The sequence below is a fragment of the Chaetomium tenue genome, assembly GCF_020726465.1.
Source record: "Chaetomium tenue strain MPI-SDFR-AT-0079 chromosome Unknown F5144scaffold_4, whole genome shotgun sequence".
NCBI lineage: Eukaryota > Fungi > Ascomycota > Sordariomycetes > Sordariales > Chaetomiaceae > Chaetomium > Chaetomium tenue.
This window is the reverse complement of record NW_027117332.1, coordinates 470,697-484,865: the sequence shown is the minus strand read 5'-3', so window position 1 is coordinate 484,865 and position 14,169 is coordinate 470,697. Positions and strand designations below refer to the sequence as shown.

At 56.0% G+C, this 14,169-nt stretch overlaps 6 protein-coding genes across 6 annotated transcripts; 4 read left to right on the top strand and 2 right to left on the bottom strand.

The window, feature by feature from the left end:
* Positions 1–361: 361 nt before the first annotated feature.
* F5144DRAFT_532017 (uncharacterized protein) lies at positions 362–1,778 on the top strand (the record flags this gene model as incomplete). Its single annotated transcript, XM_066786957.1, has 4 exons — positions 362–573; positions 678–910; positions 991–1,541; positions 1,617–1,778. 4 exons carry the CDS (start codon positions 362–364, stop codon positions 1,776–1,778), a joined length of 1,158 nt encoding a protein of 385 aa, XP_066642522.1.
* A 207-nt stretch (positions 1,779–1,985) lies between these two features.
* Positions 1,986–3,005, bottom strand: F5144DRAFT_216002 (uncharacterized protein). Its single transcript, XM_066783100.1, has 3 exons — positions 2,961–3,005; positions 2,783–2,876; positions 1,986–2,677 (listed from the first exon to the last, which is right to left on the bottom strand). Exons 2-3 carry the CDS (start codon positions 2,807–2,809, stop codon positions 2,096–2,098), a joined length of 609 nt encoding a protein of 202 aa, XP_066642521.1. The 5' UTR covers positions 2,810–2,876; positions 2,961–3,005; the 3' UTR covers positions 1,986–2,095.
* Positions 3,006–4,583: 1,578 nt separating this feature from the next.
* F5144DRAFT_215977 (major facilitator superfamily domain-containing protein) lies at positions 4,584–6,599 on the top strand. The gene is made up of 3 exons (XM_066783099.1): positions 4,584–4,931; positions 5,019–5,098; positions 5,163–6,599. Exons 1-3 carry the CDS (start codon positions 4,761–4,763, stop codon positions 6,469–6,471), a joined length of 1,560 nt encoding a protein of 519 aa, XP_066642520.1. The 5' UTR covers positions 4,584–4,760; the 3' UTR covers positions 6,472–6,599.
* Positions 6,600–6,973: 374 nt separating this feature from the next.
* On the top strand, positions 6,974–7,956 carry F5144DRAFT_620493 (uncharacterized protein). The gene has a single exon (XM_066792025.1). It carries the CDS (start codon positions 7,065–7,067, stop codon positions 7,836–7,838), a length of 774 nt encoding a protein of 257 aa, XP_066642519.1. The 5' UTR covers positions 6,974–7,064; the 3' UTR covers positions 7,839–7,956.
* Positions 7,957–11,463: 3,507 nt separating this feature from the next.
* On the top strand, positions 11,464–12,203 carry F5144DRAFT_647965 (uncharacterized protein; the record flags this gene model as incomplete). The annotated part of the gene is made up of 2 exons (XM_066792940.1): positions 11,464–11,583; positions 11,653–12,203. 2 exons carry the CDS (start codon positions 11,464–11,466, stop codon positions 12,121–12,123), a joined length of 591 nt encoding a protein of 196 aa, XP_066642518.1. The 3' UTR covers positions 12,124–12,203.
* A 165-nt stretch (positions 12,204–12,368) lies between these two features.
* Positions 12,369–13,420, bottom strand: F5144DRAFT_602194 (Alpha/Beta hydrolase protein; the record flags this gene model as incomplete). The annotated part of the gene is made up of 3 exons (XM_066791187.1): positions 12,369–12,662; positions 12,722–12,880; positions 12,938–13,420. The coding sequence occupies 3 exons, from the start codon at positions 13,418–13,420 to the stop codon at positions 12,369–12,371; spliced, it is 936 nt and encodes a 311-aa protein (XP_066642517.1).
* Positions 13,421–14,169: the final 749 nt, after the last annotated feature.

The window sequence follows — 14,169 nt, the reverse complement described above, 5'->3', positions numbered from 1 at the left end:
TTTTTAGCCTGCCTCTCAGTGGCTGTGGTAATCTGCCGGATAGTCCCCAGAACCACTGATCCCAGCTAATTTGTCTGAGACGCATCCCGCGGGCAAGTGCCGGCATCGCAGTGGTCAGCCAAGGCTTCCGAGCAGCACAATAACCGCCGGGTGTCATCAAATAAACAAGTCACTTGAACAAGGGGACAAATGAATGGTGAAATTTTGATTTTCGAGGGTTGCGTAGTTTGTACTAACAGATATTATATAAGTTCAGTGCAGTGGCGAAAGCATGACTGGGTATTTGACTCGTGAGGATTTGGGTTGAAACGCAACGCCACCAGACATCGATCGTACTGTTGCTCTCCAGACGGCGAACATGATGAAGTCCATTGTCTTGCTCGCAAGCGCGCTGCTGACCGGCTCTGCCGTCAGCGCGCCGACCGCCGCGATTCCCTCGTTTACCCAGGCTGAGATGGATAGTGGCAAAGCCATCCGCGAACTGGGACGGATCGCTTACGAGAATGCCATGGCGCGTGCGGCGAAGGCAACGACTGGCTGTACCAAGGAAAACGTGCGAATCAGGAAGGAATGGTGAGTCTACACTCGAGTTTACGGGAAAAGGGGGCGGGGGAAGTACAGCTTGAATACATGATACGCAAAGGGAGGAACAGGGGCAAGGGTTAACACATCACTAGGCGTAACATGACCCTCGACGACCGCCAGGGTTATCAACAAGCCGTGCAGTGTCTAATGGAGAAGCCGGCACGACACAAAGGCCTGGACGGCGTCCGAACGGCATGGGACGACTACGGTGCGCTGCACTACTACCAGACCCCCTATGTGCACAACTCTGCCACCTTCCTCCTCTGGCACCGGCACTACAACTGGGTTCTTGAGCAGGATCTGCGGGATCTCTGCGGGTACAACGGTGAGTCTCTGGCCTACTGGGCAACCCCACCGGAAAGGCCCGAGCAGTCTTCGTGAACGCTGTCCTGACAATATCTGTAGGCGTCTTCCCCTACTGGGAGTGGGGATTGGACTGCGGTAGCGTGGGCTCGATGGACAAGTCACCGGTGTTCGACGGCAGCGAGTACTCACTCGGAGGAAACGGAGAGTTCATTGAGGGCCACCGCGCAGCCATTGGCGGTGCCAAACCCGGCTCCGGAGGCGGGTGCTTGACCTCAGGCCCGTTCTCCAACTACACCGTCAACCTGGGCCCTGTCGGTTCGCGGAACCCGCTGGCTTACAACCCTCGCTGCTTCAAGCGCGACCTGAATACCGATGTCTGCAACCGTTGGGCGACACTTCGCAACACCACCGAGCCGATCGTCAACGGCAAAGACATCGCCGTCTTCCAAGCTCTTGTGCAGGGCGATGGTCGGTGGCCGGAGGCTGCCCGCCTCGGAATTGCTGTGCATGGTGGTGGGCACTACGCCATTAGCGGTGACCCGGGGAGCGATTTCTACTTCTCTGCTCTGGAGCCAGGCTTCTACCTCCACCATGGCAACATTGACCGGATGCACTTCATTTGGCAGAACTTGGACTGGGAGAACAGACAGGTACGTGGAACCCAGCTAGCCCAGGGCCTGAATTTACGCCCGGGAAAGGCTCGAACCGTCTCTAACGTGCGACAGACCATCTCTGGCACAAACACCATGTTTAATCGGCCAGCCACGCCCGAGGCAGTCCTCGGAGACAACATGGGTTTCGAGCCGCTTAACAGGAATGTGACAATAGGGCAGACGATGGACACGGTGGGCGGTACTCCGCTGTGCTATGTCTACGAGCCATGGTAAAGGGCTCGAAACATGATGCTTGGGTCGATTGGATTAACAACGCTATGACGGTGGTTTCTAGGGATGACCAAAGAGGCAATGTAACTTGGGGAGATTGAAACGGTGTAGGGAGTTTGATTACTCCGGTTGAATTCAAGGTGTTCTAAACCTGAAGTGTGCGCTCCAAGGGGCGCTCATTTTGTCGGGCAATGTCTGTCGATTATAGTGTGCCAGTGATCGTAGGTAACGTGCCGTTGATCCGTTGCTGACCCAAACATATCAACTCCAGGTAACTCGGCTATCTTCACAACACCCCTTCTCTTTCCCCCTTTTCCAGATCACTTCTCCTGCGCCGCCACAAGATCCCTCACCGTCTCCGCCACAACCGCGTGGTCATCCTCCTGCTTCAGCCCACTCACAACCACCACCGCAACAATCCCCTCAACACCACGAACCCGCACAGGGTACCCACCCCCATGAATCGCATACTCATCCGCCACAGCCCCACCGCTGGCACTCGCAAGCGAAAACTTCTTCACGAACGCAGCCTCAATCTGGTCCGCCAGGGGGGGGGCCGCGGGGCTTGTGGTCTGGAGGCCGTTGGCGATCTTCATGCGCATGGCCCAGCTGGACAGGCCCCAGCGCAGCACGGTGTTGCGCTTGCGGCGCACCCAGTTCTCGTTGTCCGGGACGGTCCCGGACTCGGTGGCGCTCTGGAAGAGGATGTGCGCGGGGCTGCTGCCACCCTCGTTGCCGGTGGCCGTCGCCAGCGAGATGGAGATGAGCGCCGGCTTGCGCTGGCCGGCCGGGAGCGCGAGGAGCCGCGTGCGCAGGGCGTTGCCGAGCTCCCAGGCTGTTGCCGTGGTGAAGGTGCGGAAGGTGTATTCATCGCTGGTTTCTTGGGCGATTAGGACCGCCGGCTGTGGCGGATTGGGTTGTTGTGTTAGTCTGTGTGCTTCTCAATGGGACTTGGGGGGGTGGGGGGTTGGCGGGATGAAGATGAATGAGTGAGGCAGGAGGCATACGTCTGTGCTAGGAGCGGCGAGGGCCATTGTCGAAGGACCGAGGTTTCTCGGTTATTCTCAGACAAAAGATACGGTAAGGGGGGAAATGCGGCCTCTGGGGTTTCTCGCGAGCAGAATTCAAGGTTAGAACTGAAAATAGAGATTGGAGGGGGCAGGCGGGGAAGGCGGGCTGCTTCACCTGAGTTCCACTTTGTATCCAACCCTTTTCTGCCCGCCTCGTGGATCCACAGATTTCTTCCATTGAGGTTCCCGGCGATACCATCGAAGGCAAAGTCGAGTGTTGTTAGAACGACTTAATGGGCTAGCTGGAAGGAGGAAGGAGGTGGGATAAGTTCAATGAGCCATTATTTGCGCATGAGTTACTGGGTCGCGAGTGTGGCGATTCCGGATGGTCAATTGAATCCCAAGCGACCTTGCCTTCTACCATTAAAAATACTAGGGAAAAGCCAGTTGCCTATATGTACGCCCCGGATAGGGCGAGCACTGCCTTTTTGGTGATTTAGCAACAGGATTGCGGAGCATCGACAAGCTGGAACACCAAGATGTCAACTCAGGGGGGCAAGAGCCGCCGCGGGAAACCTTGAATGGTCTCTCGCCGAGTTCACGAGGTTGAGTGACGAGGATGAACCATGACGAAAAAAAACGCCATACATAAATGACTCAGATAGGTATAGATAGCGAAGTTCTACGTGATTAGTAGTTGTAGTGTGATTGAGGTCGGAGATATTCGGGACGGGTTGATGTGCATCCAACCACGTCATTTGTATGCCTGCAATTTCCTACCTAATGGGCAGGTATCGGTAAGCTGCTTCGTAAGGACATGCATATTTCTCCTTGATTTGTTTACAGGCCAGGATCTCCGTGCTCCGACACAAGAGGCAGGTGCCTTTCATCGGAGAAGTCAGACCAGGGGCAGGGAGAGCATAATTACATGTGGACCTGCTGTGAAAGCAAGTGGGCGGGATGCGGCGACAAAAAACTGGTGATTGTTGCGGCAGAGAATTTAGATCGTGGTTTCGACGGCGAAAGTAAAATCATTAATGCAGGTTCAATCAAGCATTTCCCATCGAGATGTGCAGCGGCTGGCGACCTAGGCCGTGCAATATTGGGGGGCGTGGGGGCTCAGGGCTTCGACTATCGTGACATATAAGTGGACTATCTCCTTTGAACTTGCTGACAACGCTGGTACGCCTTCCGCGGAGATCAAGGCGTCGTGAAATTGACCCACTGCCGGGACAACCCGTTTTTTGGGGGGGTTATGAGAAGCTTTTCGAGAGATAAGACCAAGTCAGTCGATGATAAGCGTCTCCCCATGCCCTTTTTCAATTTGGATTCCTCACGGCATCTTGGGGAAAATTGATGTGAGCTCTTGAAAAGCTGACACGATTAGAACAGAACAAAAGCGTATCGACACGTCCCCCTCCCCCCCATGATGCTTCTACTCGGCCGGAGTTTATCTCCAAGGAGTTATATCCGCCAAAGCTGCGTCGCCGCGATGATGCATTTCCGAACGGGATTAGACCGCCTCTCACTCTTCGACTTGCATCTCCGTGTTCTCGCCCCCCGGCACCTTACCCGCAAATCAGCGCCATGCCCCATCCAAAGATCGTACTGGCTTTTCTGACCGGTGCCCACCGCCGGGGCTCGTATCATGCATTTCCTATCTTTGCCGGGGAGAAAGCCCCTTCCACGCACAAAGTTCACGACCGCAATATTCCGGATTACCATGAAAAAAATGACATTATGTTCCGGAGTCTGGTATCCCGGGCCCGCAACCTCCGTTCCTCCGACGGAGGCAGGCATACCATCGACGGCCCGTATTTTCATATAAGGGCAACAGAAAGGCTGTTCCCACGTCCACTGCGAGCTGGTTCGTTAGCAACAAACAGCCAGGAAGCCGGCGTCACAACCCTATTTCCAGACAGTTGTAGAAACCTTCATGTCCTAACCTTCCTGTCCTCCCATCGAGTCAGCCAGCATGACGTTCAAATTCTCCGATCTGTATGTCGGGCCGGAAGTGAACCCCGTCAACCGCAAAGCCCGGGCTATCCCTCTTTTCAACCTTGTCAATGTCTACGGCCGCGTCTTCTTCTTCTCTTGGTTTGGCTTCATGATAGGGTTTTGGGGCTGGTATACATTCCCACCACTAGTAAGACAAACTATCACCGACCACCCAACTATCTCTCCAGACCGCGTCCCCGCTTTCCCGGTACTAACCTTTGCTCTTTCTGTACAGTTGACGGCCACTATCAAAAATGATCTTTCTCTTACGTCCACCCAAGTGGCCAACTCCAACATCATATCAATATGCGTTACGTGAGTATCATCCGTACTCCGTTCAGACGCAAACAAGGCACTTACAATACTGCTCTTCCACAAGACTCTTGGTTCGTGTTATTGCTGGACCGCTCTGTGACAAATTCGGTCCTCGGAAAGTCTTCGGCGGCCTTCTACTTGTCGGCTCCATCCCCCTCGGCCTCGCCCCTCTTGTCCACAGCGCCGAAGGCCTCTACGCCAGCCGTTTCTTTATAGGCATACTCGGTGGTGCATTCGTCCCTTGCCAAGTCTGGACAACCGGCTTCTTCGACAACAACATTGTAGGCACTGCCAATGCCCTCACAGGCGGGTTTGGAACCGCCGGCGGCGGCATCACCTACTTTATCATGCCAGCGGTGTTCAACTCGTTTGTAGCACATGGCTATAGTAAAGGCCAGGCCTGGCGCCTGACCTTCATCGTCCCCCTAACTATGGTCATTGTTGTTGGGGTCGCACTTTTGTGCCTCTGTCCCGACACCCCCACGGGCCACTGGGGCGAGCGCCACCACACCCTCCCAGAGGATCATGGTCTCCACGGCGACAGCTCCGTAGCGGCCACCGTTACGGACATCCCTGGCTCCATTACCGACAGGTTCCCCTCTGACACACCCGAGGACCTATCCGCCAAGGAGAGTGAGGACAAAAAGAAGAAGGAAACATACATCTCCGCCCCTGTTATCTTTGACCACGAAGCACAGATACTGAGCCAGGGCAGCTCGGAGGCGGCCCACGGAGAGATCATCGCAAAATCGACACTCTCGGATGTCACCTTCTCCCCGCAGACGGTTTTTCATGTCTGTTCGTACATGAATTCGTTCGGTGCCGAGCTGGCCATCAACGCCATCCTCGCGTCCTACTACTTCAAAACATTCCCGTACTTCTCGCAGACCGATGCAACCAACCGGGCAGCCATATTTGGCTTCCTCGATTTCGTCACCCGCCCGTTCGGCGGCGCTGTTAGTGATCTGCTTTACAAGCACTCTGGCCACAACCTATGGGTGAAGAAGGGTTGGATCGTGGGGTGTGGCATCATCGCGGGCACCCTTCTCATTATTTTCGGGCAGCTTAGCCCCCACGACGAGTCAACTGTATTCGGGTTGATTTCACTGGTGGCCATCTTTCTCCAGGCCGGCAGCGGCGCCAACTTTTCGCTCCTGCCGCATGTACACCCCTCTGCAAACGGCATCCTGTCCGGCCTTACTGGGGCGGGCGGTAACCTGGGCGGTGTGATCTTTTCCGTCGTCTTTCGGTCCATGGGGGACGGGACCAACTACGCAAAGGGGTTCTGGGTCATTGGGGTAATACACGTCGGCTTGACCTTGGCATTGAGCTGGATACCGCCATTACCAAGGGGACAGAGAGGTGATAAATGATGGACGTTTTTTGTACCGGTACTATAGAATGGAGGTACGTGGGAAGCTTGATGAATTTACGACAGAAAAATAACGCCCAACTGTAGGTAGGCAGCAGTCTGATTAGAACAATGCGGAGGAAAGATATGCGCCATGGACTAGATCGAGGTTTACTGGTGGGTCCTGGTAGCGTTAGTTGAGCTAGAGAATCGTTATACTTATCTTTTCCCTTCCGAGAAGCGGTTTCGTAGTGAACGCAGACACTGCCTGCTGTACTCAAGTGAGACTCGGAGCGTTGCCGTCATAGTCAGTCACGAGGCAACACAAGGGGTTTGAGGAGTCCAGCTCGCGATTGAACTTTGGCGCGTCACCCGCAGGCAATGTTGTGTTAAAATAAAATTACTCTTCTCGGACTAAACATGCAAAGATCTTGTGCTAGGCAAACGGCGGGACTTTGACAGGCGCACCCCTGCCAGCGGAAATTGCGCTAGCTCAGCTGTCCAATTTAGAAACCCCTTTTCTTCGTCTTCAAAAACACATAAAATAAACACAGAAAGAACACATCTGTCACCACATAACAGCCACACAGCCAGTCAACATCTCACCGTCCAACAATGTACTGTCCACTCTCCGTCGTAGCCCTGTCGGCCTTAGTTGCGCTGTCGACAGCCTCACCCAACGGCTGGTCCTCAGCCAAGTCAGCGCCCGATGGGCCAAACAAGCTCGATGAGTGCGGGTGCTGGCCCATCTACCAGACGATGCTCACCTGCCAAAAGCTCAAGGGGCCGAACAGTGGCGTCCGAGACTGCGCGTGCATCCCCAACCCGGACGGGTGGTACACCTCAATGAACGGCTGCCGGGCATGCCTGTCGCCGGGCTCATTGGACAACGACGACTTCTTCGACAACCTCTCCCGCACCATCACCCAACTCTTTGTCTCCTGCACCGAGGTGGGGGGCGGCATCACCAGCGACGGCGAGAGCATCTGCGCGAGCAACTACTATTTTGAGGCATGCGCGTCGCTCAAGGGCGACGGGCAGTCGAGCTGGGCAAGCTACGAAGTCTTTGCTGAGGGGGAAAAGGGGAATGGAACCTACATGTTGGATATTTCCGAGTTCCAAGAGAATTCATCGGCAACGGGTGCCACAGCGTCGAAGACCACGGGGTCAAGGACTGCGGCGGCATCAAGCGCCACTGCCGTTACAGAGAGCTCGGCAGCCATCACTTCTGGGACATCCGTCACTGCTACGACTGGGACAGAGACAACTCCTACGACATCGACGGCGACAACCACGTCATCCGCAATGGGAAATCCGGGCTACATATCACAGGCTGGACGTATAATGGGGTTGGGGTTTGCGGTAGGAGCCGTAGCGATTGTAGCTTAGGATATGTAAGGTCCAGTCATTCATTGTCTGTGATATAATAAGTGCAAGGTCTGTGTGTGACCGAGGGAACTCATTGTAATTTGATAGCAACCTGAACCTGCGGTTCAATTAAGCCTGTAATTATTATTATTCATACTCCGCTATGCCCTAGGGCGTGCCGGACCCTCTGCTATTTAGTGTACAGGAAAACCGTGCCCTCCCGGGCCGGGTGAAAAACCCCTACCAACAATGAAGGAACGATGCGTTCTGGTGAGTCTACGTATACAAAGAGAGGAGGCCTCCTGGCCTCCGAACGGGGGCGCTTCAAGCCGCCGTTTCCAGCTCGAGCCTCCTGGCCAAGCTGTACATCGGCAGCCTCCCCGAGTCCATCAGCCAGTCGAGGATCCTCCTCGCAAGCCGTACAGTCGTGGGATTGATACCGTGTAGAACTGAGTAAAAGTCCCGTCGTGTCCGAATTCCAGTTCTCTCCCATCTTCGAGTCAACGGTGGGGCCAAACACCACACTACCAGGTGTTCGGCAGTCTCTCGTCCCTCGCCACACTCGCAGGCAGGCGTCAGAACCTCCGGGACTTCCCGTGTAAACAAGTAGTCCCGTAAGCCTATTGCTCCCGTCCGGATTTGAATGAGCAGTGAGCTTTTCGCCTTGCTGAGACCGTCATGCCTCCTTAGGGTTTCGTTCCGGAATAGCGTCTCCCGCTGATGGTCAAAGTCGTCCGCCGGCCTGGTGATTGCTCTGCCGTCCCGTTCCTTTAACCACCTCGCTCTCCAGGCCTCTTCTACTGCCTTGTCCGTGTCTATGGTTCCCCCCGTCCAGCGCATGATCGTGCCCGCGGCTCTCTCTACCGCCGTGGGCCCTTGAGGCCTCAAGGTTCGCGGTCGGCCCCTGTTGCCCCTCCTCGAGCTGAGCCTCTGCTGTATCTTGCGGCAGGCGGTAAGGATAACGCTCCCCGCCGTCTTTTTGCCGCCTTGGCCGTCGTCCAGATCGGGTTGTTGGAGTCGGTTTTCGAAATCTGCAAGCCGTTTGTTTAGGTATAAGTCCAACGGTGGTACCCACGTCTCTGTCTCAAGGTTACGGATGGGGGTAGACTTAAAGGCTCCCGCCACAATCCTCAGGCTCTTGTTCTGGACCTTCCCGAGGGCCTTGGTGATGCCTTTCTTCACCGGTTCGCCTCCCACATCCGTGGGAATGTGGAACGACGATGCGCCATAGGCCAGCGCTGACCGGATGCACTTTGTGTACACTTCTCGCGCTTTGGCTAGACCCAGTCCCCACGTCGATGCCGCTAGCCTCGACAGGGCATAGCTCTGGGTCCTCAGCTTCTTCTCCACCGCCGCAAGGTGGGCTTTCCAGTTGAGCTTCCGGTCCAGCCAGACTCCCAGGAACCTGGCAGACTCCTTCGGTCTGACGGGGCTGGTGCCTCCCCCTGGGTTAGTGAGTTCCAGCTGGTTTGTCCACTGCCGTCGTCCCTTGTTGAAATGGATCAGTTCGCTCTTTTCCGGGGCGAACTTCATCCCCCGACTGTCCGCCCATCGCATGCATGTTTCCCACGCCGCCTCCAGTTGCCGGACGTTGGCCTCGGGGTTTCGACCAAACACCAGGAGGTTGGTGTCATCCGCAAACCCCGTTATAGCCAAGTGAGGGTGCTCGTCTTTTAGCTGCTTGTATAATGAGGAAATATAGAGGATGAAGAGAACAGGGGAAAGGGGTGAGCCTTGGGGGACCCCTGCCCGAATTGCCGTCGGTGCCGCCGTCTTGCCGTCGAAAAGAAGGGTGGCCTCTCGACCAGTCAACCAGTCTCTCGTCCAGAGGACCAGCCACCTCGGGTAGCCCATTTCTCGCAAAGTTGCTAGCAGTCGGGTGTGGTTGACCGTGTCAAAGGCTCCTGAAATGTCCAGTTGCAATAGGGACGCCGCACCCTTCTGTCTCCACGCCTCCTGGACCTGGGCTACTACTAGCCGGACAGCCAGCTCTGTGGAGCGGTGTGCTCTGTTCCCCATTTGTTCATCTGGTAAGAGGCCGTTGACTTCTGCAGTTTGAGTGACCTTTCTGGCGACCACTGACTCTATTACCTTCCCTAGGGTCGGCAGTAGCGCAATGGGCCTATACCCCCCCGGGGTTTGATACACTGGCGGAGCCTTCCCCGGCTTCGGTAGCACTACGGTCTTTGCCCTTTTGAACCGGTCGGGAAACCATCCTAGGTCCAGGCACCTCGTTGCCAATACGGCGAGCACTTCAGCTAACGGTGCTCCGCACGCCTTCAGAAGGCCCATCGGGAGCAAATCCTCGCCTGGCGCCTTCCAGGGGCTTGCTCTTCCTATCGCTTCCGTGATCTCGGTCGGCGTCACTGCTTGTACAACGTCGGAGCCCGGGTTTGATGGTGGTATTATAGTAAAGAGAAACGCTCTGCGGAGCTACATTCCGGGCGCACAGCATGGCACCCTCAAACCCATGATGACGAGAAAGGATCATCGGGAGCATCCGAGCTGGGGATCGCAATGCGATGGTTTATACGAATGAGTGCCTGCCCCATGGTCATAAACTTTACCAAATACTTCAAATACAGATGATGGATTAGGACGCCGTACCATTAACAAAGTAAAATGTACAAGGAGACCGAGCACTAGACTCTATTGATTAAGGGGAGCGATTTTACCCTCTTGATTATATAAATAAAACGTGTTGATTCACCAATGTTTTCATGGGCGCAGCCCAACGTGTGGGGTGGCAGACCGAAGGGCTGACACTGCCGCACTCGGCCATGGATTTGGACTGAGTTCATGTTGGCAAGTGCCAGCAAACAGTGCGGTGAGCCTGCAAGGCAGATCGGATGGGGAATGGCCTGGGGTTATGGGCCCTCCAGATGGCTGTTGGCTGCTACAGCCATTCCCGTGACCTCGGAGGTATGCACCAGCCCGGCTCCATGCATGGCCTGCGGCGAAGGACCCAAACTGTCGGGTCCATATCATTCTAGGGTTAATCTCGTTCGGCATCCTGACTGTGGAGCTCACGATGTCACTGACATAGGTACCTCTTTGTGGCCGGTTGGGCTAGTTGGGAGGCGGGGCTGGGTCACTGGCAAACTGCCAAACCAACTGACCAGTCATTGAGGTTGAACAGATGATAGACCAGACGAAATTTCATTTCGGTGATCTAGTGAATGCCCAACACCCGACATCAGCAGGCGCAGCCAGTGCCACTTTTCTTATCTCCCTTTCTTGTTGCCTTGGTCAAGTGCCTCCACAGCACCTCCACAGCTCTTGTTAGCCCCCTCATTCCAGACCATGACTCGCGGACTAGGTCAAGGGAGGTCATATCTCTTCTATGGGGTCATCCCCCATAGTCTGCATGTAGGAGGTATAGGTACCTTAGTATGACGAGTCACGAACAAAAGAAATATTTGATCTCCACCGTAGGCGTTGAACAAAGAGCAGGAACAATGAAGCCGACGCATAATTAAAAACCACCACTCGACCACGAATCCCCCAACAACTCAATTTTCAATATTACCAAAAGACTGGAGTTAACCTTAAAAACACTTCTGGCTCAACCACTCGATAACATAACCCTCAATACCTAGCTTCTGTCACGTCACCCACACGACCCCTAACGTGAACAACACTCAACATGTCCTCCGCGCCCCCCCCCTACGAGTTCCCACGCCTCTTCCCCACCGGACACACCGACGAGCTTGAACCGCCCCCCCCCAACCCCCCAACCGACAACCCACCGCCCAAGAAGAAAAAAGTCCGCCCCCTCGCCGCCTCCCCCCAGCCCGCCGACTTCTACTGGCAATACAAATGCCCCATCGCCTAGGCCGACGGCGCCGACTTCATCGGCCACGCGCCCTGCCTGCACCGCGGCACCTGCCCGCGCGCGAGCTGCATCCGCGCGTACTACGGCAGCAGCCGGCAGTGGGCGCTCCCGTACGACGGGGGCAAGCCGCTGTTCTGCCAGGCGGCGGGGTGCGGGAGGCGGATTGAGGCGTGGTGCTTTGTGAAGGCGGTGGCGTCGCCGCGGATGGGGCGCGTGGTGGCGCTGCCGCAGGGGGATCCGGTGGTGGAGAAGGCGGAGAGGAAGGCGAGGATGAGGGAGTGGGACAGGGAGAGGGAGAGGGAGGTGAGGGAGGAGCGGAGGGAGAGGAAGGAGAGGGAGAAGAGGGAGAAGGAGAATAGGCAGCCGTTGTGTGGGGAGAGGATGGATTGTTTTCTGGGGACCGCTCTGCTTTGTGGTACCGTCTGCTGCGGTGCGCCTTTATTCTGCTTTAAGGGCGTGCTCGATTCGTAGTAGGTGGTGGGGAGTTAGTTACCACTTCAGGTGGTGGATATGTCGGTAGCTAGGGCGGTGTCGCTGGCGATGGAACCAATTTACAGTATAATAGTATTCACATTGGCTACAGGTTGATATGTGCCTAAATCGACACGGCGAGGTTCCCGAGTACATGTAGATACTTGCATCCTATGCTAACATTGGGCTGGTTTCCTCGCCTTCCTACGACAGCGTTTACCACCACCTTGAACCAAATCTTGACCTCACAGCCCAAAGTACTTCATGTCATCGCTGCCGCGCATCGGCACCGAGTGTCCCACACCCTGCGCATAGACACCCACAAGCTGTCCGTCACCCCAGGTGTAGGTCGTGTAGCGTGACTGGGGGGTGTTGGCCTGCGTGCTGTCGGGCTTGGTGTAGTCGTAGCCGAACACGCCGCACCACTGCTTGATGGTCTCGTTGTAGTTGTTGGCGTTGAGCGTGTTGTCAGCCGACCCGTGGTAGATTTGCATCTTGGGGCGAGCGCCGTCGTAGCCGGGGTACATGTCGGTCACCATCTTCAAGGGGTGTTAGCTTGATACTGCTAAATGTTGTGGGATGTCGAGTTGTTGCTTACCTTAGCCCACACCTCGGGGGTTCCACGGGCCTGGCCGTTGGCGCAGGAGTTGTTCCACGCGGCCGTGCCGCCAGACTGGCTCAAGAAGCAGCCTGCCGCAACGCCCGAGTAGGCGATACCCGCGGCAAACATCTCGGGGTAGGTAGCAGCCATGACGTTCTGAATTCAAAGGTTGTTAGCTAGGCGAGCGAGAACCAAGAAGTGAAGTTAAATTACCGTCATCATGGCGCCCGACGAGGAGCCGGTGACAAAGACCTTGCTGGCATCGCCACTGTACTTGTTGAGCGTGTAATTGACCATGTTGGCGATCGAGTTGCTGTTGCCGCCGCCGTTGTGGCTGAGCGTCGCCCGGGACGACACATCCCAGCAGGTGCCGCTGTATGGGGACTCGGGGTAGATGACGATAAAGCCCTTTTGGTCCGCAAGCTGGGCGTAAGGCGAGCCGCTGTAATAAGCCTGGGCGGTGCCGGTGCAGTAGTGGATGGCCACAACGACAGGCGGGTTCGTCGCCAGCCGACTGGGTACGTAGATGTACATCTTGGCACCCGATGGGTTGGACCCGAAGTTACTGACCTGGGCGAGAGCGGCTTGGGCGCGTTTCAAGGGCGCACTCGGCTCCATCAGCTCGTCAAAGACGGGGTGGGCTATAGCGCTGCCCACGAGGGCAAGCGCAGCCGAAAGCTGGCCAAGAAACTTCATGGTGGACTGCGAGAGAATTGCCTGTTCGTGAGCTTGCGTTGAGATACTGCGAAAGGGTAATCGCCTTGAAGCCGAATCCGAGCTCGAACGTCGGGAATAGCAATATATATATATGTCTGTGGACGGCGTGGTCGGGTGGACCATATCTGACCCCGGACCGACCCCGTGACGATCATATCGATATATGCTTCCCTTCACCCGCTACCACGCTGTCGGTGGCGGCTATCTTACCTGCTGGACGTCTTCATAGCCATGGAGAGTTGCGGATATCCAATCGGGAGATGGAGGGATCTAACCAGGTATTACCCGGACGGAGCCCCTGAGCGCTGCACCCCGGACTTTGGCTCCAGCGAATGGGGACGGCAGGGGAGGAGGGATTCGGCACTGGGATTCGTCAACCTTTGTTGTTGGGGCGCTTCATTGTCTTCCCGCTGCTTCTCCCGCGTAGGTGGCGGAGTCTTCCACGTTGCGTAGCACAATTTCGCCATGTTTGAGAGTAGCCGTTTCCCGAGGGATCGGCTGGTGGGGATACGCGGGCGTAGCTTGAACGCGGTATTGGCATTGGGGCGCATAGGGCGCGGTAGGGGGCCGGGATCAAGGTAGCGTTTGGTGAAGATCCCGCAATCAAGCATTCCCCGCTCAGATCCTAATATGGGTGAATCGACAAGGAGGTCCTCACTCCGCGGCTCGGAGATTTCTTTTGCATCTGCGTCATACACAGCAGTCAGGTCTGGATGCCGGGCATTGCA